Source organism: Fringilla coelebs (genome assembly GCF_963513975.1).
Source record: "Fringilla coelebs genome assembly, chromosome: 1".
In the NCBI taxonomy this organism is placed as follows: Eukaryota; Metazoa; Chordata; class Aves; order Passeriformes; family Fringillidae; genus Fringilla; species Fringilla coelebs.
In genome coordinates, this window is record NC_140028.1 from 5739675 (window position 1) to 5763659 (window position 23985).

A 23985-nucleotide genomic window follows, 5' to 3' on the forward strand; every position below is an offset into this window, starting at 1 on the left:
CTATCTTCTGCTTTCCCCTTTCATGTGTGTTCTGCATAATTTTTATAATGACCTTGCAGTCTTGCCACTTCAGGATTTTGGACTGGCAATTATACAGAATATTTATAATCTTATCAGAAATTGCTAATGAAAAGCTTTAATGTGTCTAGCTGTTTTCTTGCAGCAGAGTTCACTGCTCCCTCCTTCACACAGAAAGTCCCAGCCCAGCATGTGCCATGACACAGTTCTGCAAGCAAAAACTCTTTCTCCCCTGATCCTCACCTAGAAACAATTTCTTCTTCAGGTCACCCCCTACAATATCCACTCCCAGAGTCAGTACCTCAGCAAGCCATGTCAGATAAACTTCCACAAGCCTTCACCACGTTTACTTAAAGGCTCAAGGCTCTCTTTATGAGGGGAAGAATCCCACCTGCAAAAGGCAGCTGGGAACTTCCTCAGGATTCCAGTTCCTATGATAACATTAGCTCCTCTTCCAGTTCTCCCTCTGCATGGATAACATATAACTGCAAGACAAACCTTGTTGGATAGGCAACTCCCCCAGGAAGTAAAGCTGAAATGTCAGTTTTCCATCTTCCCTGAGGGGCAGAATCTGTGATCCAGGTGAAATAACAGCTCTGGTAGCTCAGGAGTTGCACAGATGTCTAACTCCTCTGGAGCACGCACCCACACTTTCTCCATTGCCTCTGGATCTTATGGGCACCTGGAAATGACCCTGCAGGGTTGATTTTCTCTATTTCTCCTTGATTAAAAACCAGAGCTGGTTGCTCTGTCCTTTACTGGGTGTTTGTGAGCCCTCCTGGCTGTTCTCTCTCTCTCTGCAGAGACACATTGGATATCCCAACCAAGCTCTGGCCCAGATTTTATTTTGCTTTGTGCCCAACACACTCCCTTATAAAGCCTGGGAAATAACTGTTAAAAAGCTCCAAGAATTACTTTTTGAGTCATCAACCATACAGGTTATAATCTACCTTTCTACCAATGCAGAAAGGGGGAGGATTACCTAAGAAAATAGGTTGGATATTAGGAAAACATTATCCACTGACTGTTTAAGAATTGGAACAGACTTCCCAGGGATGGATGTTGTGGAGTCACCATTCCTGTAAATTAAAAAAAAAAAATTGAGTGGACTCTGTGATATGGTTTAATGGACATGGTGGTTAAAATGTTGGAGTCAATGATCTTGGAGTTCTTTAACCATCTTAATGATTCTCTGATTCAGTTCTTCTATGGAACAGGGTTAAAAAAATATTAAAGGAGTAGAGTCTGGCTGGTTCTCAGTGCCTGTGTGTCTCTGGTGCAATGAGAGCATCTTCACTTCAGCACTGAACAAAGGTGAAACCCCCAAAGTGCTGTGCTGGAGAGAATCCTTGTGGATCCCCACACCAAGTGACTGTGAAATTCCACTTCCCATCTGTGCAGCCCCACCTGATGCAGAAATTCCCAGCATATCCTCTGCAAAAGCATCACTTAGAGAGGGGAAAAAAAACCTCCAAGAGGAAAGAAATGAATTGGTCTTTGGCCTAAATTTGAAAGGTGGGTTTCAGAGATCCATGGAAAAATTTAGGGATGTGTAAATAAAGAAAAATTTTAAAACCCCAAGCTTGTTGGACATGCTTTAAAATGTTTAGTGACCTTGCGAAAACACTTTGTGGGGATCAGTTTTACTACAGAAAGCTTGCTGAGCTGCTGCTGAGGCATTTGATACAATACAGTAACTCTCCTTTCCTGAGGCCACAAGGATTTTCTGAAACCCCTTTCCTTCTCAGGTGTGAGAGGAGCATGCAGAATGAGCACCATGCTGAATGTTGTCCTCCAGAAATCATCATAATCTCTTGAGCTAATACATTGTACTTCTGCCTGCAATTTCATTTTATTTCAGATTGAAATCTCAATTCCAAATCTCTCATTCCTAGCTGACAGCAGGTAAAATTATCCCACTCCCACACCACATACCCCTAGGTGCATGGGCTAGCAGATACCGTGTTTTGTAGGAAAAGAAACCTCTCAGAATTGATTTGGGATCTCTTAATTAAATGCCTGTCATAGGGAAAACACTAATTTATCAAGATCAAAACTTCTGGGCAAAACCAATTTAGATGAGTTTTTGATACTGGAGGATTGGGAAAAATCTTTGAAGCTATTAAAATGCTTTATTTTAAACTTGGGTTTTTTTGAAGTGGAGAACTTCTGGTTTTGGTTCAAAATATCAATTACCTAGTATGTTTTAAAAAATCAGTGCAAACCATGTTCCCCTTTGGAGAGTCAGTGTGCTCAGCTCTCTGGAGAGGGACAGTGGGGACAGGTACCACTGGGCAGGTGCTCTGGAAACACAGATCCTCTCATGCTGGGACGTCCCTTTTGTGGCTGTGCAGCTGAAAGTTTTACAGCATTAACTCATCCTGGCATGTCTGTGGGGAGGCTCGGGCTGTGCTGCTGGCAGACTGGCACAACAGCAGCACAATTTGATTCCAGGTACAGGAATAAGACAGCACAGGTGTATCACACAGTGTGGCAGCCCTGTATTAATGCAGAGGGCTTGAAAAATGGTTTTTTTCCTGGCACAGATAAGTTTTAGTGAGGATTGAAGATCTCAGTACTCAGAGGTGGCAGGGCTATAGATGCTGATTGATACCCATGTGCTTTCTCCCTCTTGACTCCTTTCTTTTTTGTGCTTTGGTTTGATTCTTTCCCTTTTCCCTTCTTGCACAATTGTCTTGTCTAAAATATCTTCTTAGACCTCCTTAAAAATGAGTGGTTGATATTTTTGAGCAGGGAAACCTGTTGGGGAAATCAGCCTTTGAACTATGTGCACCTGGCTTGAGTAACATAGCCCTGGTTGTGCCTGCTCTTATTTATTGCTCACAAATCCTTGCTTTCCAGGCTCCCCTTGCCACATCCTTTGTTTAGCACAGTGTGGAGGGGGCAGATGCCCTCAAAATCATTTCTGGTTAAGTTGCTTTTCTTTTGGCTACTTTTAGGCTTCCGAAGAGAGATTGCTGAAGTGCCCATGGAAGGAAGCACCCAGATCTTATGCAAACCTCCTTAGAAAGTTTGGGCCTTGTGGCATGTTTGGAACTGGCAGGTGAATCAAGCTGTTTGGATAAAATCAATACAGGACTGAAGTTATCTTTTAAAATTTAAGTCAGAAGTGAACCCAGTGCTTTCAACCTGGCTGGTTTTGAGTGTCTGAAAGCTGAAAAACCCAGGCTCCTAAAAGTCTCTAAATCTGTTAAGACCTTTGAAGATATCAATGGTCTGTTTAAACCCTTTGGAGGTAAAGAAGGGAACAGTGGGCTTGCTCCTGCCATCCTTCACTCATTTTGAGTAATTTCTTTTTCCTGATGGACTCTGTAGCATCCTGGAAGGCAGAGAGGAAGCTCTGAGACCCAGCAGCTTTTGGTGGCATCTGATCTTGGACAAGTCCTTTTTCCCACATGATCAATCATCCTCAAGCTGTTTCCATTGGTGTCCCCAAGGTTTAACCCCATGGAGATTATCAGATGGATGTCTTCCTCTTAAAGGATCTCTTCTGAAGAGCTGTACCACCACAGAAGTGTCCCACTGCTTTCTCTGGCTGCTCTTGGGGCTGGCACATGCCTGCCACCACCTTCTGCCTCTGTGTGGCCAGTTCCATGCCCTGCCCAGGAAAGGCCAAATTCAGCAGGATGTGGACAGCAACCAGACAAAATTCTGAGTTTGCTGAGGTGCATCCATAAAATAGCATCCTTCAGCCAGGGTGTGATTTTAACCTGGCTTCTTCTAAGAGGAAACTAAAGTCACTTACTTTTCTTAAACCCTCTCCATTTTGCAAAGGCAATGCTACAATTCTTTACAAAACAAAACAAAACTCTTAGCCAGAGTCATGTCTTGTATTTAAACAGAAATTTCTTTGCTTTCCTCTTATGATATATTTATACTGCTGCTGGTCAGAGTCCCAAAGCCACAGTTACAGTAGCCCCCAGAAATACCCACAAGGAAGAAGATACTGTTCAATTTGCAGTTGTATAATTACACCAGAAGAGTAATGGCAGTCAGAGACCTCTTAAACTCATCCTTGAGCTATATTTCTCTCTTGGAAGTTATTTGAGAACAGCTAGTGTATATTTATTGATCAGCTGAAAAGCCATGAGCTTTGAAACAAGTTACTTCTAATTAATTCACTTTTGGAACTACTGTGAAGGAACAGAATGCCTTACTTGGATTTCTCATTATTATTCTGGACAAGTAATTGCTTTTACAGAAATTTAACAAATAAAATAACATTTGTGGTCTGCTGAGGATTTGCTTTTTTTAAAAAAATAAATCAATTATAAACTGTGACTTGGCATCTCATCTTTCTGGCAGTGCTCAGATGAGGGGAGCCCATGCTCCTGTCTCCGTGTTGTGGCACATGGGAGGATAAAGGACAGACTGTCTTGTCCCTCCAGCCAGCAGTGGGAACTGATGGCTTCAGCAGATCTGTAGCTGCCCTGCTCCATTGGGCTCATCTGGGGAATGTGCCTTTGGTGAATGCCCAGTGCAAGTGAGATTGATGGGGTTTTATAGCAGAAATTCTGTATTGTTCCTATTCAGTGAGAACCAACCTACCGGAGCTTCACACCAGGTTTATTTTTAATCATCCCAGTCGTTTCAATTACAGGACTAACACAGAATTGCTATTTAAAAAAAACAAATAAAAAACCCCACCCATCATATGTTGATGGCATTTTACAACGTTTGAGTCCATCCTAAAATCAGTCATTGCTGTAAGAGATTTTGCATTTTTTGATACTGCTGCTACCAGCTCCCTGTTGTGAAATTTGCTGCTGGCAGAATTTTGCTTCCATAATACTTAGCACAGGAGAAAAAAAATAAGAGAGATCTGCTTGAGTTTGTGAAATGCTTCTCCTGTTTCTACAACCAGCATTTGCTTGTGTGGTACTGATCTTTATAAGTTTTTAAAGGAGTGTAAAGCACAGATGTTTTACCTTGGGTCTTCTTACACGCCATAGAAATCTCATTGTTCATTACACAGGTGAATATTGGAACTGATCCATGTCCAATGATGCAAAATCCAAGAATATAAAAACTTTATTTTCTAAACCTTAATGAGTTAGAAGGGGAGAGAGAATGATGTAATTTTTTATGCTTGGCAGTTCTGTGGCTGTGAGATGGTGGGCAGGTGAGACAATCTACCTGGAGTGCTTTCTGTTCCATCCACAGGCTGCTCATTTCCACCTGTACCCCTAGAGGGGCCCTTTGTGCTGATCTCTTCTTTTTGCACTCTCGACATCCTCACTTTGGTGGGTGGGGTGGCTTTGTCTCCCCACAGCCAGGTGAGCAGCACCTTTGTACCTCTGATCTTTGCTCTTCACCTGGGACACAAGGCCAAGCAGGAAACCCTTCTAGCCTTGCAGCACCCTGTCCTCTCCAGCCTCTGAGTACACATAAATTGTGCCAAAGAGCCCAGCAGCTGCATCAGGAGTGATGTGTTCCATCTGTGCCAACAGAGCAGCCACTGGGGCAGGGCTTGCTGCTGTGGCTGCTGGCTGCTGGAGGGTGTGCTCCAGTTCAACTCCACACTGTCAGCCTGTTAAATATTTTATGGGCCATTAGCATGAAGACATGCTCGTGGCACTTCATCTGCTAAGGCAATGCTTGGCCACTCAGGAGAATTGGTGGCTCACTCCAGCCAAGGACACTTAGCATGGTGAATCTTCACCTCTTTCCCAAAATGAGAGAAGGAGGTGGACTCCTGTCCCAGAGCAGCAATCAGCTCCTGGTCTGGATGGAGAGCAGCTGCTAATTGCTTTCCTCAAAACCTTGTGCTGTTTGCTGACAAGCTCCTTGGCACACAGTCTCTGTGTTTGTTTAGGGGCAGACACAAGCAAATTAGCTTGGAAGTGCCAAGGCCTGATGCTATTTTCATAGTTCCCAGAGTGCCACTTATTCCCTGTGGGAGCATGTGCAAATTAATTCTGTATGCTGCTCACTTAAATGGTGCTAATTGCATCAGTCCCCTTGACAATATACTTCTGCTGCCAGTCATACTACGAGTTTCTAGCATTTGTGTGGGTGCATCAGAGAGGGAGAGGTTCTCTGAGCACCCTGCAGTGCAGGTATCCTTTGGACAGATGAGTCCTCACCAAGATGCAGGAACTTCTCTAGAAAATTTTAAAGAGCATCTGAAACTGAGTTTATGGTTGGATTATGGGGTCAGCCTAGAGATGGGGCTGTAAAGGATTCCCTGTGCTGGTGGAGGTGTGTAGTTGTCACTTCTTGTGTGATGTTGGAGTGGGAGCACCTCTAGAAGCATTGTCTCTTTGGGATCAAGTTCCAGAGCACAGGAAAGAGAAAGGAAAAATAAGAAAGGCAATTGAGAGTAACAAAAGGAGAAGAGAGAGATGTTTGGATCCAGGGTGAGAAGATGGTATAAATGCACAGTGCAGCCTGCCACGTTGTGGGGAAAACAGTATTTTTCACATCTCTCCAATGTGAAACTCCAGTGTGAGGCAGGACAGGAACAAAACTGTAGCAGAATTTAACCTTTTTTTAAAATTTACATTTTCACCTTCAAAACTACTTCAAGTTTGCAAATGCCAGAACTCCCTGCCTTCCTGCTGTGCCTATTTAAACAGGACACAGTGCTGCTTTGCTGTGCATGCAGCCCCTTCCCACCTTCCCATTTGCACTGAATGCATTTAGGGACTGGTGGCCTGTGACCACAAAATCAATTAGCATTCTTGCTTTTGGCCTGTACCAGTGAACTCTTAGCAAAGGATGATATTTGTGGGCAGTATCTGAACTAGAAACTGTAAATGTGGCCAGAAGCATTCCAGGGCAGTGGAAGGCACTCCTCTGCCCCGGGGTCTGGCACCTTTCACCCCAGGCAAGCTGACACTCCACTGGAACATGTCTGGGGCCCAGATGGGTCCTTCCAACATTCCAGGGAGTGTTCCTGGTCAGCAGGCCTCTGGTTTTGGAGGCTGAGACCATTTGCTAGCAGAGATATGGGCTTGAACATGCCTTGGCCTCAGTGCCCAGGAATGCACCCAACCATGCTTGTTTTAATTGGATGGATGTAACTCTGGTGCCTTTGATACATGTCTAATTTGGGAACTGTGTGTTCCTAGATTTCCCCTAGAAACAATGGGAAGAAAGTGGCTTTTTCAGGGCTACATCAGGGCACCTAAATTGGGTTTCTGCTCTGAATTGCTCTTTGAAAGAGCCCTGCTTCTCCATCCTGTAGAAAGAGAGCCTTTCAAAGAAGAGTGTCCTCTTGCCTGGGACCTTAAATGAGTGCTGCAGGGGAGCTCTCTGGGTATAACACCCTGCAGTAATTTTGCTTACTCTCTGTGTGGAACACACCATCTGCTGAGCAGTGCCAGCACTGAATGGATGGTCACACAGAAATTCACTTTTTCTGGCTCTTGTGCTGGAAAAGGGGAGGGAGGCCTGTGGACACAGATCCCCAGAGTCCCACTGAAGTCACCTGGGACTTTCTCAGCACACAGGGGAGCCTGGGGAGCAGCTCAGCTGGGCACTGGTGCATTTTCAGAACAATGTTTTAGTGAAAATATATGACAGCTTTATGAGGAGTAGGAGGGGCTGTGGCTGTGCTTTCTCCACCTGAAAGCTGTGTTGTGGTGAGGGTTTGCTATTCCCTTTTCATTTCACCATCAGCATTTATGAGCTCTACAAGAGAGCTGGAGAGGGATTTTTGGCAAGGGTTTGTAGTGATAGAAAAAGGGTAATGGTTTTAAATTGGAGGAGGGCAGATTTATATTAGATATCATGAAGAAATTCTTTACTGTGAGGCTGGTGAGGTACTGGGACATGTTGGCCAGAGAAGCTGTGGATGCTGGATCCCTGGAAGTGTTCAAGGCCAGGCTGGATGGGGCCCTGTGAAACTTGGTGCAGTGAAAGGTGTCCTTGCCCATGGCAGAGGGGTTGGAAACAGAGGATGTAGTGACAGAGAGCCTTTGTGTGAGAGCAAATATGGAAACCTCATCCAGCATCACTGTAGGCATTATTTGAAGGAAAAAAGACAGAAGCAACCTTGGCTTCAGCAGCCACAAACAAGTGATTTTCCTGGCACTGATGGACTTCAAACCCCATGGTGTGAAGATTCAGTGTGATTTCAGAAATGCACAAGGCATTAAACTGCAAGGTGTAATCATATAATTGCTGTGATGCTCTGTTGTACCTACACCTTGCTACAAATTATAATGTTAGTACAGACACTATTGCAGTATCATTACACTGTCAGGGCTTCTTGCCACTGTAGCTGAAAAAAAATGCCACATTTTTCTTTATAAATTTGTTTCCATGGTGGGTGGCACTTTATGGATTGTGTTATTTTCAGGGAAAGAATATCTGACAACAAACATTTGCCAAAAAATATTCAGTTAATATGGGCACAGAGTGGAGGCATTCTTTCAAAAAGACGCATTTTTAAAAGAGTGAGGGGAAAAAAACCCCTTAAATTTGGAAGCTATAAAATGGTCTATGTGTGATGTTTTAGAAAAGAAAAGAACAAATAAAGGTGGTACTATATATAGGAGCCATCAACTGACTGCAGGGAATTAAATGTGCTGGAGGAACTGCTGCACAGAGAACCGCCTGCGTAATTAAAGAACAGAGCTAATGGGCTCTGGGAAAGCTCCTCTGAGAAACTACTTTCATGAAATATTCTTGACTTTAGGAAAAAATTTTCTCACTAGGCCCCTTCCCCTTTAACGTAAAGAAATCTTCAGTGGGAAAATTATTTCAATGCAGAAAAAAAGTGCATTACTATCTACATTGCATAAGAGTATGAAACCCACCCACTCCTTAACCCAAATTCCTCTTGCTTACCAGGTTGTCTGCCTGTAAAGTTTTCTGCCTGTAAAGTTTTGGGAGACAACTTTTAGGGAAGCCTGCATTTGCCCTGCAGTGCCTTATTCATGGGCAGGATTACAAGGGGATAAACTTCAATGTCAGGGCATGAGACATCTCAAATATTTGGATTGGGAGTATCACACCTTTGAGAGAAACTGGAGAATTTCTCTTGTGGGAATGGAATAATGATGGAGATTCAGTGTCTGAGTGTCTGCCAATGCACTGGGTGCTGCTGGAATCCTGAAATTCTCAGTCTGGAAAGGAAAAAAAATAAAAGAAACGTGATAATAAATAATGTTTGCTTTAACCTTCTTGTGTTTCCATTCTCACCTCTCTACTTTATTCTTGTGGAACTTGACAGCTACACATGTTCAGCATTCATTATACACCAGTCCCCAGAGGAGCCCTTGGCAGCTGAGGACTTGCTTATCCTTGAAAGAATTAAAATGAAAAGCAAGAAACTGTTTCAGCAGAGTCCTATGGACACAAGGATGGAAAGCTGGCAATGGGGATTTGTGTTTCCACTTTACAGAGAAGGTTTGTCTATAGAAATCCCTAAGGGACAGCAGAATCACACCATTCCTGGCCAGGAATTGCTATAACATACACAATACTGCCCCTTCCTTCCTTTCCTTCCTTCCCCACCTGCTTTTGTCTCCATTCCTTTCCCATTCTCTTTTGTTTTCCCTTTGTTTTCTATCCCATTTCCTTGAATTTCTTTTGAAATGGCTTGGAGGCAAACTCAAACAATCAGATGACTTTTCCAAACTTGCAGCCCAATTGTTACATTTTAATTGCAATAGGTTATTTAATGTTATTTTAGTGTTAGTGAATGTTCCTGAGCCAACACATTCTTCAGACATGTCTCTTTGCAGAACATGTACTCTGCAGCACATATTGTCTCTTGCTTTTAAAATATTTGAGAGCTTTGGGATTTATTTTTTTTTCATAGGGAAGGTTCTAAAAAAATGATGATTGAAAGCAAGGCCTAAGTCCCTCCTCATCAAACATATCTCAGTGTGATTTGCTTACAGAAAAGGGGGGGATCTGTAGTAAAATTACTCTCAGAAATGCTTCCTTCAGCAAGAAGCTCTTACAAACCAAGGACACAGGGGGTTCCTGGGCTGCCAGTGCCCATGGGCAGCTCCTGCCCAGCCTCTCACCCACCTGCACCCCCAGGTCCCTCTGGGCAGGGCTGCTCTCAGTCCCTTCCCTCCCCAGCCTGGATGGACACCAGGGGTTGCCCCGACCCAAGTGCAGCACTGTGGCATTCACATTCTCTGAAATAATCCCTTCCCCCAGGGTCTTATTCTTGGGAAGCTGAGAAGCTTCAGAGAAAAAGGAAAACAATTCTTATCTCATTTGCTTCTCCTGTGTTTTGCTCATGTGGAATGTGTTTGGGGATTGTTCACCCACAGGTGATTGTTCCATTGGGCTCTGGTGTGAGTTGTTTCTCTGGCCAACTGGGGCCAAGCTGTCGGGACTCTGAGAAGGAGTCACAAGTTTTCATTATGAGCTTTTTAGCATTAAGTATCCTTTCTGTACTCTTTAGAATAATTCAGTATAGTATTCTTTAATATAATAATATAGTATCATAAAGTAATAAATTAGCCTTCTGAGAGCATGGAGTCAGATTCATCATTCCTGCCTGCCACAAGGGTCCCTGCAAATACAATACAGCACCAGCACCTGCTCTGGTTAAACCTGATGAGATTTCCATGAGCCACTTCTGCAGCTTGTCCAGGTCCCTCTGGATGGTCCCATCCTTCAGGTGTGTCAACAGCATGGCTCAGCTTGGTGTCATCTGCAAATTTACATTCACAGAGCTTACTAGTCCCTCTAATTATGGGCCCTTGAAATGTCGATAATGTAAGGCTATTAGAAGTTGAAGAATGGTCCATATGTATAGGTATAGAGCAATTTTCCTGATCTCACTCACAAAAAAGTAATGTTTGATATTGAAGCCAGTGAATAAAGTATTGCAGAGAAGGAATTATTATGTATTCGTATTCAAGAATTATAATTTTATGAGAAAGAGGTCATTACTAACAAAAATAATTTTCTTCTGCAGAGTTACAGTTTGGTTGATATGGCAACTACCTTGATAAAATAAATTTGTTCTTTAATAAAGTACATTTTTTCTTAGGCATGGTTACTATGTATTGAATTGCATTTGCATTAAAAAGTACCACTCTACAATGGATTAAAAGCTGACTGATCTCATGTAGCAGGTGTCAGTGGAAAGTCATCATTCCTGGTGCAACTGTAAAAGAATATTTAGCACTTCTGGTGCTATTAAAAATTTCCATGAACCCCATGGATATAAATGCAAAATTTTTGCTGATAAAAATTTTGGATAAAGCAAATGATTGACAGAATATTATATAAGGTTGCAGACAAGAAGTTTTAAACAATACCTATTTAAAGGCAACTGTGAGCAGAGGAAGTAACAGGGAGCAGAGGCTGAAAGCTCAGGTCAGTCAGCTGTGCTTTCTCTTCTGTAAATCTGTAAAGATTTTCAAATTAGCAGACCCTTATCTGCAGTGCAGATTTTTTACTGTCTCTGCCATTTTCAGTGGGTGCTCATTGCTGCAAATCCTCTGAGCATCACAAGTGTTTACTCAGAGTTTTGCCTGGCAGTAGTAGAAAAAATGGGCATAAATGCTCTTTGACTCTAAAATGTTCACCTGTGTCAGGGGTTTCATAGAAAGGCTCCAACAGAGGGAGGGCAGCTTTGTCTTGCCTTCACAACAATGCAGCCCTGGGTGTGGCAATGAGACCTGCTGGCTCCTTGGGGCTGATGGATGTGCTGTCAGTCCAGCACTCTGCTCCTTTGGACATACAGAGATGTGCTGCTAACTGGGATGGGAAAGTACCAACCTAGTTCGAGCCTCTGGGAATCATTTTGTGGCTGGAAAGACACTGGAGAGTGAGCATTGCAATAAACTTCTTTCCCTTGCCAACTATTTTTGCTCATTCCTTAGATGCAGGCAGGAGGGGAGGAGTTAAAAGGAGCACAGGACGTTTGTAAAATACCGGCAAAAGTGAGGCTACAGTTCTTTAAGAGCTAATAAAAGGTTTTTCCTGTCACTATCTGCCCATGTGAAAGGTCCCTTCCACACTTTTTGAAAGCCCCTTTTAATCAGTGGAAGGTGCTGTAAGGTCTTCCTGGAACTTTCCCTTCTTCAGGCTGAACAACCCAAGCTCTCTCAGCCTGTTTTCATAGGAGAGGTGCTCCAGGCCTCAGATCATCTTTATGGCCCTCTAATAAGTCCAGTGTTATACACATAATTATATATATTTGTTATTGTTATTGTTACTGTTACTATTGTTATGGTTGTTTTGTTATTGTTATAATATTGAATATATACAGACCTGATATCTCCACCAGCTCTTCTCATTAAAATGATCCCTTGAGCTACCTGTCCCCCTTGTTTACAAGTGTACAATAGCCTGTTGATCTGGGAAAAGAAAGCATATATAAAAGTTATTTCAAAGATTTGGAAGGAAAGGTGTGGATAGGTAGACAGTTCTCTGTAGAAAAGCATTTATCTGCAATTGTGTTGACACTAATTGGGAGCATGAGAAATGGCTGACAAAGACTGGGTATTTTCATGACTTTTTAAAACCTGTGTGTAGGGGTGAATGCTCTGTAAATATTTAGTCATTTAACTCCAAATTCTGCTTTAACAAAGGGAGGTTTTCCAGAAAAAGTTTGAAAAGCAGGGCAGTTTGGGCAAAAAAAGTTTGGGCAGCACCCTAATGTCAGCTGGCCTTTCAGAACTTCCCTTCCTGCTAAGCTGAGAGTGGAAGCACATTCTGTATTTTCTTAAGTTTTTTTGTGACTTTCATGCAGATTTACAGACTGGAGAAAGACACAAACCCTGAGTGTTGTCCCAGCTGATGGAAAGGCTCAGTTCATCTATTCCACCCTCCTGTCTGGTCAGGCAGAAAAAAGTGGCTCAGAACCAGACATAGGGTACTGGGTTTCTTGTCCATCATGAAATCAGGCTACAGGGGAGAGGAAGGGCATTTAGGATGTGCAGACGGGATAGAATTATTGCTGAGGCCCCACATGCAAGTTCTGAACAAGACCCAGAAGATGAGATCAGCCTTGCTTAGTTCTGCAGCTTCCACAATGATGTGTTTCCTTGGGATAACTTTGTCCTGGTTCTTTTGCCTTTCAGATGTCCTGTGTCCAAATGTCCACGTGGAAGGAGACCGGTTCAAACACACCAATGGGGGCACTGATGAGATCCCAGGTAAACAGACCCTCATCCTGCTGTCCCTCTGGGAACTGAAACAGCACAACTGCACATGTGATGCTCTGATTCATTGCACCTTTCCTAGACGGAATTTTCTTATTCCAACACATGTTCAGTGGTGAAAAAGTGTATTAGAAACTGTGAGGCTCCAAATGAGTTATCTGTTGACAGACAACACCACAGTAATCACAAACTTTCTTTTGATATGGCATCAAATTAAAAAGCCAGTGGAGCTTAGTGGAGTGCAATAAGTCTTGGAGATCACTTTTTTTCTCACCACTGCACATTTAGTGAGTTTTAATGTCCATTTATTTGATCTGTGATTGTTGTGGAAATCCAAGCACAGTGGTAATTACCACTGGAGAAAGGTTTATGTGTGCATTTATATAAATAAAAGATTTTCTGAAGCACTGGTGAGAGATCAAGGGGAAATGCAGCCTGGTGATAGCTCTGTTTTTTTGTGAGCTCTGATATATCTTTTCAGCCAGCTGAAGGACTTAATGTCAGATATTTGCATGGGCTGTGCCTCTTTTCTAGCCTCCCAAGACTGCTTGAGCTGCTGGCAGAGAAAAGGTGCCCATCAAGATTGCATTGGGAATAATTGTGACTGACCCAAAGACATAAGTCACTGCAGTGGGAGGCTGAAGGTTCTTCTGCAGCTTGATTATGAGTAGAAATGCTCAGTGTTTGACAGCTTTGCTACTCATTCAGAATTTTTTCCTTGGAGGATTTTCACTGCCTGCACAAAATACCAGCTCCAACTGTGCTGTCTGTGGGCAGCTTATTTTGGCTGCATTCTGATTAGATCTGAGCCTGTGATAATGTTGGATGGTAACATTTTTTGTGACCATTAGACCCAAGCAAACACCTATTTTGAACTGCTGTCTGTTGCTGGGTCTTGCATTAACCTGTCCTGAGAATCCTTCTGTCTCTGGGCTGGCAAAATTTGGAGCAACTCAGCCCTCCTGATTCTGATTGAACCTATCTGCAGTGGAAGCTGCTGCTCAGAATGAGTAGGAGAATTGTGTTCCTTCTCAGATGATCAGCTTCTATGTGATTCTTTCCAGGAGAATGGAGCTACAAGTGGATTTCTATTTCCAGTTCATGTTTATCTGAATTTTGATTCAAGTGTTAACTAGTAGACTCTATGCTTTTATTTGACTTCTAAAACATATCTTTTTTGAGCAATGTATAGGACAGGAATCCCACTTCAGGTCTGGCTCCAAAGTTTTGGGTAGAATGAGGTGTACATGCCTATATGTATTAATATTTACATATGTGTATGTGTGTGTATATATATATATATATATATATATATAATATATATAGACTCTTAGGCTCTTCTGTAATATTTTGGAGGTATTTTTTCCTATTATCTTCGAGTCCCTCTACCCTCCTAGGAAAGAAGTAAATATTCAGAATGCTGAGATGCTTTTTTATGTTCAGAACATAAAAGATGGCTTTGCTGTCTTAGATCTGTATGTTAGTTCAGGTTGGAAGGATCCTATGGAAATCATCTAGTTCAAACTCTCATTGAAAATGGGCTTTCCTTCAAAATTTGGCCCATTTTAAAATTATATCAGATGTCTGAGGACCTTGTAGAATTGAGTTTTCAGTTTCTCTAAAGATGGACACTTCACAGATCCTCTGGGCACTCTTCCAGTTTGGTCAGTATCACAGAGATTTTTCTTTTCCCCACTGTGTTAGGGAGTTCCATAGCAGAAATTAATTTTTTTGCAACATCTGGTCAGGCTGATTATTCGGGGCTGTCATTTATTTGACCTAAGGGATATCTGTTCACTGTAAATGTTTACTGTTGCATTCAGTGTCTTAACAACATATTAGTTACAGCATTTAATTAAAAGTGACAACTTCAGTCCCTCACCACCAATACAGAGGATTGTAGAAGGCTCCTGAGTGCTCCAATAAGGCTCCTGAGTTTCAGAGCTATATCTTGCACAGATTTGTTTATAGATGGACACAAAGTGCAGTCTCATGGAATAAAAGTTGCAGTAAATCTCATTTTGGGGACAGAGAAAAAAGATTTAGCATCGTAAATTTAACACCTTTTTCTCTCTCAGAGAGGGACAAGACCTCAGAACCGAGGGTCAGAGTGCCAAAAATCTTTCTGGGGATTTAAAAATTTTTTTTCTTTTATTTTTATTGGGTGAAATGCAGCAGCAGAAGGCGCAGACAATTGTTTCACACAAGGCATCACCAGTTCCAGCCCATTCTTGCCTACCCTACCTGCATACAAGTTATATCATGACCTGCTACATTTAGTTCTGTGTTTGCATTTAAGTGGATGAATTGAGTCACTCTGTATCAGCAGAAGTAAAAATAGAAGTTAAACACAAAATGAGCTATAAAAGGAGGAACTCTGTGAGATAAAGGGAAACAATGGTGTGGCTGAGGTGGAAAATTCATGGGATTTCATTAAACCAGAGGCTGAGAATAGGAGTGAGGGTAGTGAGGGTGGCTCCATGCAGAATCAAATAACTGCATCAAAAAACCCCATTGTGATCTGGAGAAGAGCCATAGCTCTAACCTGGTATTTTCCTTTTAAAAGACAGATGATGATTTCAGTTTTTTTAAACAAACTGAGCTAAGTAAGTCTCATCTGTCTGTTTTTGTTGAGTACTGCATTGAAAAGCACTGCTAAAGTGAAAAAATATAGGTAAATAAATGTAAAGTGAGCCAGAAACTACCTGGCAGGGAGACAATCATGAAGTTTCTAGGGAAGGGAATAATGAGTTAGAGTGTGTGCAGTGATGAAAGCCTTCAGGGTCCAGTTTTGGGTCTAATCTCCCCTGTGAGTTTCCACTCTATGGCTTGGGATCAATGGCTCCAAAACCCAGGGATTTTTTCCAACTAACTTGGTCAGTTTAAAGGCCTGATTTGGTAGGTGTGGCTCAGTATCAGGACTATAAACTATACACTCCTCCTGTGTGAACTGATGATGCCTTGGTCAGCAGCTGTTTGTACATCAGTCCTGCAGAGCTGGGGAAATACAAAGGTTGTTACTGGACAGGTAGGGAAGGGAAGAATTCCTGAGACTGGACAGGGCTTTTGGTTACTGCTCATCTAGAAAAGTTTGCTCAGACCTCCTTAGTTCAGGAAAGATGGGTTCAGCCTTGAGGAGCTCTTAGTGTGTTCAGGAGCCAGAGAGAGGCAATTAAAATCCTGGGTTTGGTTAATCTTGCAGTGTGCAGGTGGAAAGGGGAGATAATATTGCTCTCTGCTAATAAATCAGAACAGCAGGAGGGAGATAGGGGAGCCACTCAAGCTGAAGGACAAAGGCAGCAATAGGAAATGACTCTCAGCTGTTTAAGACATACATTCAAGACATTAGAAGAAGGCTGAAGCTGTCAGAGATATGAAGCACAGGGACAAGAGGTGAAGTAGTACTGATGGAGACAAGCAATCAGTGATGGATAGTCCTGAGTCCTCTCAGAGCAGAGGTTTGTACTCTCTGACCCTCTGGTCTCAAAGCATTTAAATAAGAAATCTCCAGCTGTGGCATCCAGGAGGGGCTGTCACAGGGAAATGGGGTTGCATGAGCAAGAATATACAGGCAGCTTCACTCTACTGCTGAGAAAATTTTGTCAGTGAAGTGAAGCAGAATCTGTTTAACAGTACATAACATGTGAATTCAGAATATAGCACTGAATATGTTGCTGAATGCATTAGAGATCAACAGGGAATTTTGAAGGAAAGGAAGGAATTTACTTAGAATATCACTTTATCATCCAGGAAGTCTGATATTTTAAACAAATGCTTAATAATGGTTTAAACAAAGTCCTTAGAGCATTCTTGTGGGCACTGTTTTGAATAGGTTTTTTTAAAGAGAAATAACGACAAAAGAAGATTTAACTTATCTACCCTAAAATGCTCAATAACACCTCCCTCCCCCTCCTCATTCTATTTAATACTCATTATTATGCTGAATTGTCATTTTCATTCCATCACCATTTAAGAAAGGGTTATGACCAAGCAGGAAAACACAATGATAATATTTTGCATCCTGCAGATGTGACCTCTGTGTACTTTTAGGAGCCATACTATTGCATCAAAGCTACATCTGAATGTTATTTACCATGAATTATACTTGAGGTTTTAAGACTTCACATTTGAATTATTTGTATTTTAGACTAGACCTGCGGGATATGGGATTTGGTTGCAGAAATCTGGATGATCCCTAGAATTAAGAATGAGCTGAGCTCTAGTCCTGAACATTACTAGAGGAGATAACACTCCTCAACAGATACTGGCTGCTGCTTTCAGGGGGCTCTGACATGGAAGTAAAGAAAGGCCTGAAGTGATTTCCTCAGAGGGCTAAGAAAAATAAACCCTGGGGAAGGACAATTCCAACCAACACATGGCATCAAACATCCCACACTGGAAGGTGTTAATGGGGCAAGGGAGGAACAGGAAAGCCCTGACTTTAACTCCTAAGGAGCCACACAGGCTGTGTGTGTGAACAGCAGCAGAAACTGCACTATGGGCTCTACCACAGACTGCCCTCAGCCTCCAACTCTTCCCTGTCTCCAAAACCTCCATGTGAAAATGACCAAAATTCCAACACATCTATGACCTGTGTGTTTCTCTGTGATTCTCTAAAGGGTGTTTGGGCATTCTACAAGGAAGGCACTGCTTGTAAAACCGGTCCCCTACAATTACAGGCTGCAGTGGCTGTGTTTAGCTGTCAGTGTGTCTCCAGCTCCTGGGGTTTGCAGCACAGGGTTCACATTCCAGAGATGCCAGTGACTCTCTAGCTAATTACAATATCCCTGGCACTATTTATATTTGGCCACTAAAGCACGTGGTAATATGAGAAAACTGGAGTGTCCAGGCTGCTGCACCTGCAGAACGAGCGCATTTGACCAATGTCCTTCGGGGGAAAAAGTGTATTTGTGGTGCCTGTGTGACAGGATTGTGCCCTCCCTTCACACTTGGCAGTCTCCTTGGGAAGCCCCCAAGGTGTCAGTGAATAGCCCATGAAGAGCTGCAGAGATTTGTGAGGGATCACTGCCTTGGGACAGAGGATGCAGAGACACAGCGGTCACCAGCAGAGACTGCCTGTGTGCAGTGCTGGCGGAGCAGGTTGGTGCAGACACCACCACCCTCCTCTCCATCCTCAGGGTTGTGCTTCCAGTCCAGGCAGGAGTGGAAGCAGCTGTGACATTTGTGGGAAATGGGGCAGAAGGATGAAACTTTGCTGTGCTGTGGCACAGGCACTCTGCTCTTGTGTTTTTCAGTGGCCCATCACTAGGCAGTGCTATTGGGACTGGGCTCAGGGCTTCCTATTTCCTTCTCTCCCCACACTTTCTCTAGGAAGTCCCTCAGAAAATGTGAAACTGTTCTGAGCTGAATTTGAAACTGAGTTCCTGACATGCAGACATCTGGCAATAGCGACTGTAAGTGATGAGAAGCAAACAGGGAAAGGGACAGCTGTAACTGACCTGTCCCAGGAGTTATGTCAGTCTCCTGTGAGCTGGAGAAGATGCCTGGACTTGTGCTGTGAGGTGGATTTGTCCTCTGGGCTGGTAGATGAGTTACCTGCAGTGCAGGTGACCTTACTGAGGTCCTGCTGGCTCATTTTTTAGGAGTCTCTGTACAAGTCTTACGAAGAGCAGCAGAGGGAACTGGGGGTGTTTAGCCTGGAGAAAAGGAGGCTCAGGAGGGACCTTATTGCTCTCCACAACTCCCTGAGAGGAGGATGTAGTGAGCTGGGGCTCAGTCTCTCATGCCAGGTAACAAGAGACCAGAGGAAATGGCCTCAGGTTGTGCCAGGGGAAGTTTTGTTTGGATATTAGGGAAATATCTTCACTGATAGGATGATCAAGAACTGGAACAGGCTGATCAGGGAACTGGTGGAATCATCACCCCTGGAAGGATTTTAAAGGCAGGTAGATGTGGCACTTGGGGACATGGCTTAGTGATGAACCTGGCAGTGTTAGGTTAATGGCTGGACTCAATCTTAGAGAACTTTTCAACCTTAATAATTCTGTGATTCTACCATTCTGCTGTGCCATAGTTAATCTTAACACTATAGCCTAGATCAGTGCACTTGAAAGGTCTTTGAAGTTTTTCAGAGGTTGACAAATGGTTCACTTGTGTTCAAAGGCATTTTAATATCCAGTAACTCTTAAAAAGCACAGCAGGTCAAGCAGGCCAATAATTACCAATAAATCCTTTGTGGTTTCTAAGCATGGCCACTGCAGGCCTGTGGGCTGGCTGTAAACTCTGCATGCCCAGTGTCCAGACCCACCAGTGACCCAGCATGGGCACCTTGGTTTCTCTAGGATTTGTGGTCAGCCAAGGAATTTCCCTTCCAAAGGAAACTGAAGAATTGGTGAGTGAAAATGCACAGTCACCCCAAGAGGGAGTAGGGAGTCACCAAATTGTGCACTGGGATTAGGAGCATGGAAATACTGCAGCCTCCTGTAAAGCATGCACAACCAGGGTGACACCAACAGAGCTGGGATGAGTTCTTTGAATTAACAAACACCATGTTTAAAATTATTCTTTTTTCTTAATGTGGTCAGAGATGTAGCTGTTACACAAGGCCATGGATCTCAATGGATTCCTGACACAGTGAATGACCTGACAACATCAGGGCTGTGCTGGAGCAGGTAGCCTGGCTGAGCTTCTCAAAAATGTCAGGAAATATGGAGATGGAAAGCTGAATTTACTTTAAAATGTGCTTCTGCAGTAAGTAAACTGGGAACAGCAGAGCAGTCCCTGTGAAAGTCTTTCTCTGGTCTGAGAAAGGCTTTCTCTGAATTTGTCACTGCTGGTCTGAGTCCCAGCAGTGACAAATTCTGACACCTGCATTCACAAAGAAGGTTTAGCAAGAGTTAATCATGCACATGGAAGTGATTCTTTGACTGGTAGTATTTGCTTTCTCCCAAGAGTTCAACAATCCAAGTAGTTTTCTTATTCCAGTGCATTTGAGATTGATGAAAAGGAAGTAAATTCAATTTTGACTGTCCATAGCCCAAGAAGCAACTAATCCTTTGGCTATAAAAAGAATAATAGGTTGTCTAACTGTGACATACTTTAAGATATTTTTCAGTCCAAATATTTTATATTAATTCTCCTTCAGGAACATCCCATGGATTTTTCATCAGTGCAAGCTTTCTGGTTATTGTGGGCACATGAGGGGAAGAAGGCATATATAGAATCTGAACAAAATACTTCTAATTCTTGGAGTTGAATTAGTCTGTCTGATGAGAATTCTCTCTGATGACAGCAGTGGACAGGTTTTGGAGTACTAGTAAGTCTAATCTGTTTTGAACTGGTCACCTGGCATAAGCAACCTTGACAGTCTCCTAAGGAGTAGTCCCTACCTACTTTCATGTTACTCCTTGTTCATCACACCTAAAATTAATGGAAATATTTTTATTTTCATGAACAGCTTATTGGTTGAGTTTTCTTACAGCCCAGGCAGCATTACAAGGAGAATCTAGCAGGTCTTTGTAAGATGATTTTCCTTAAATGTATTTTCTTACCTTAAAAGTAATACTAAAAACAAAAAGTAATTGCTTGTACTGAGGTCGTCCCTTCCCCACTGCTATCCCAAGGGATGACTTTCCAGATGTGCCATTTTATGGTTTTCTGGAGGAACACAGAGCACCTTGACACCTGAGAAACTCAACAGAGGCTTTCAAAATAGAGGAACTAATTAAAACCAGAACCTAATACAAACAGTCTCAGGTAATTCTGCTGGTACAAGCCTATCTGGCACACAAAGGACATCAAAGGAGTAATGAACTCCTGTTTAATCTTGTAAATCACTGGAGCAGGAAGGAGCTGAAAGAGGGGCTGTGGCACCAAGCCGAGTGTCCATTACTGAGAAAATGGAGATGACTTCAACACAAGAAAAGCCTTCAGTAATGAGCCAAAGAGTTCAGTGTCAAAACCAGCTTTCAGTGTTGCTCAATATGCCAGCTTGAAAACTGAAGAGGCAGAAGGGTAAGAGAGAAGCAGGGGACAGAGGCAGATAAACAGAACAACGTGCCACATAAAGTGTTGTGTTATTAACATGGGATCAGGTGTTAAAAGGTGCTGCCTCAGAGGCAGCTGCTGTATACATGAATTTATTTCCTGTTTTTACAGCAGGCTGGGGGTTAGATTACAACAGCCTTTACACAAGGTGGCGTGGCCTAGGATTGTGTATTCACTTACTTGCTTCTTTTTTTCAATTCTCTCTTCTATCTTTGGCATAATTTTCTTACTGGTTTATATTTGTTTTATCTTTCCTGAAGTGTTAACTTTTCTTTCTTGTGTTAAGATACCAAATACTGTATTTTTCCCCCTCTGTTTTGGCTGAAACTTTAGACTGATGTTTTTGAAAGAGTGGCCCCATATTTCAGTTCAGTGACTGCCTGTTCACCTGCCTCAGTGCCTCTGGAAGATTGCTGCTTTTTGAAGTATAACTCCATTGTACACCTCAAGTAAGGTCTCTGCTCCTCATAATCCCAAATGTGGGGACTGGTGCTTGAGCTGAGATCAAACTCCTTTTTGTGGTCTGCATGGGACTCTTGTGGCTTGTTCCTTTCCTGGGGCCAAGGAAAAGCAGAAATTGTGTTTTCCAGTGCTGGGAAGGAGAGTAAGAAAACCAGGAACAGTAAACCAACGGCCTGAGTGATGGCAGCAGGTACCAGGGGTAAATCTGATATATAAATTTTATAAAACTGAGAACATCTAAAATGTGCTCTAAGCCTTATTGAGGCTTGCTGGAAGATACCTCTTTCATGCTGGCTTAAGACCTGTTCCATCTGCTTTAGCAAAACCTCATCATTAGCTTAAGCTCTTAGCTGCTCTCCCTTCTGGAATATGGGGATCTGGTGAGAAGAAAGTTGGGTCAGCATGAAGTGCTGCTTGAATCCCAGCTGGAACATCAGTGGAAAAAAAGACAGCAAGAATCTCTTTAAAGCACTCTTGAGACCCTTAATCTAAAGAGTCTGGAAAGTTCTATAGTTCCAAAATTCCCTTGCAAGCTTCTTGTCAAATTTAGCTAACAAATTTTTTAAGTGACCCGTTCAACCCATTTAGTCATCACTGCAGTGCTTCATGCAGGGCTTGTGGGCAGCCAATAAATCTCTGATTTGGTCCTCCAGAGGTGCTGTCCTTAATGTTTTGGGGGTAAGTCAGGGAACCACTGCTGACTGATGATGATGAATCAAACCTCTGGGAGAGCTGAATGTGGTGTGAATTACCCATGCAAAAATTAACTGCTTCTTTTCCCATTTTTTCTGGAGAGGTAGAATACAGTGAAATAAACAGGGCAAGAAACAGAACTCTTATCCTTTGTAAGTCTTTGGAAGTAATTTCTTCTGACAGCCAGAGATAGTTGGAAAAAAAATTTTACAAACATATGTAATAGCAGAGGTCTGAACAGTGTGAGCTTCAAGACTCATGCACCTGCTCTTGTGCAGTGCCTTTGACACTGTGCTGCATGACAGGCTTGTCTCTAAACTGGAGAGATATGGACTGGACAGATGGAATTGGATGGACTGGAATGCAAACTGGCCAATGGCTTAATGTCCAAGTGGAAACTAGTGGTGAGTGGTGTTCCTTGGGTTGGTATTGGGGCTGACACTGTTTGCTGTTTTTTTAGTGACATGGACAATGGGATTGAGGCACCCTCAGCTTTGTTTGCTGAGCACACCAAGCTGTGATTGCAATCACACCATGGAAGGAAGGGATGGCATCCAGAGGGACCAGGAGAGGCTGGAGAGGGGGGGCTGAACCTCATGAAGTTCAGCAAGCCAAGTACAAGGTCCTACATGTGAATCAGAGCAATCTCAAGACCAAATCCAGGCAGAGAATGTATTGATTGCAGCCCTTGAGGAGAAGGACTTGGGGGGGCTGGTGGATGAGAAGCTCAACGTGTCTCAGCCATGAGCACTTGCAGCCCAAAAAGCCTGAAGTGTCCTGGGCTGCATCCAAAGCCCTGTGGGCAGCAGGCTGAGGGAGGGGGTTCTGCTCCTCGATTCTATCCTTGTGAGACCCCACCTGGAGTGCTGCATCCAGCTCTGGGGTACCCAGCATAAGAAGGATGTGGAACTGTTGGAGAAAGTCCAGAGGAGGCCACAGAGATGCTCAGAGGGCTAGAACACCTCTGCTGTGAAGACAGGATGAGAGATCTGGGGATGCTCAGCCAGGAGAAGGGACAGGGACAGGGAGACCTTCTTGCAACCTTCAGTACTTAAAAGAGGGCTGAGAGGAAAGCTGGGGAGAGACATTTTAAAAATGCGTGTGGCAATCAGACAGGGGTAAATGGCTTCAAGCAGGAAGAAAGTAGGCTTGTATTAGATGTGGTCAAAGATCCTTTGAGATGGACACTTCAATGAGATCTTAAAATGTGGTACTCGCTCAGCTCTTGACAGGAGGAAGAAATGTCAGGAACAGCAAAAATACTGTAGCAGATAATGGCTACAATAACAATAACAGCAACAATAACATTCTGAATAAAGTAAACGGTCTCTCCTTTGGGATTTGGAAACTGCTACTCCAGTCCTGAATTGAACCACATCTTGGCTGTCCAGAAATAGCTGCTTTCAGCATAAAGCACTGTGGAAGACAAGGATGCCAAATGTTTAGATACAGGAGAAAAAAAAAAAAAATTACCTCATCTACACTCTACTGTGACATAACTGATTGCTAGACCTATCTCATTAAATACACCATATAACCTTATTTTTTATGGCATGACAGCATATTTTTCCTCTTTTTTTAGAGAATATATTAGCACAGAAATTAATTAAGATAACAAAAATGAGAGCTCCTTACTGTGGCAATAACCTTGCAGACCATACTGGAGCAGTTAAAAGGGACACTGAGGGCATACAGG

The 23985-nt window shown here is 42.9% G+C and overlaps 1 protein-coding gene across 1 annotated transcript in view; it reads left to right on the top strand.

The window, feature by feature from the left end:
- Positions 1-23985, top strand: part of COL22A1 (collagen type XXII alpha 1 chain) — a gene marked incomplete at both ends in the record, with an annotated part of 216583 nt that overhangs the window by 24243 nt on the left and 168355 nt on the right. The window contains one exon of the mRNA XM_084212415.1: positions 13047-13121. Coding sequence (XP_084068541.1) covers positions 13047-13121 — 75 coding nt within the window. The remainder of the gene's footprint in view (positions 1-13046; positions 13122-23985) is intronic.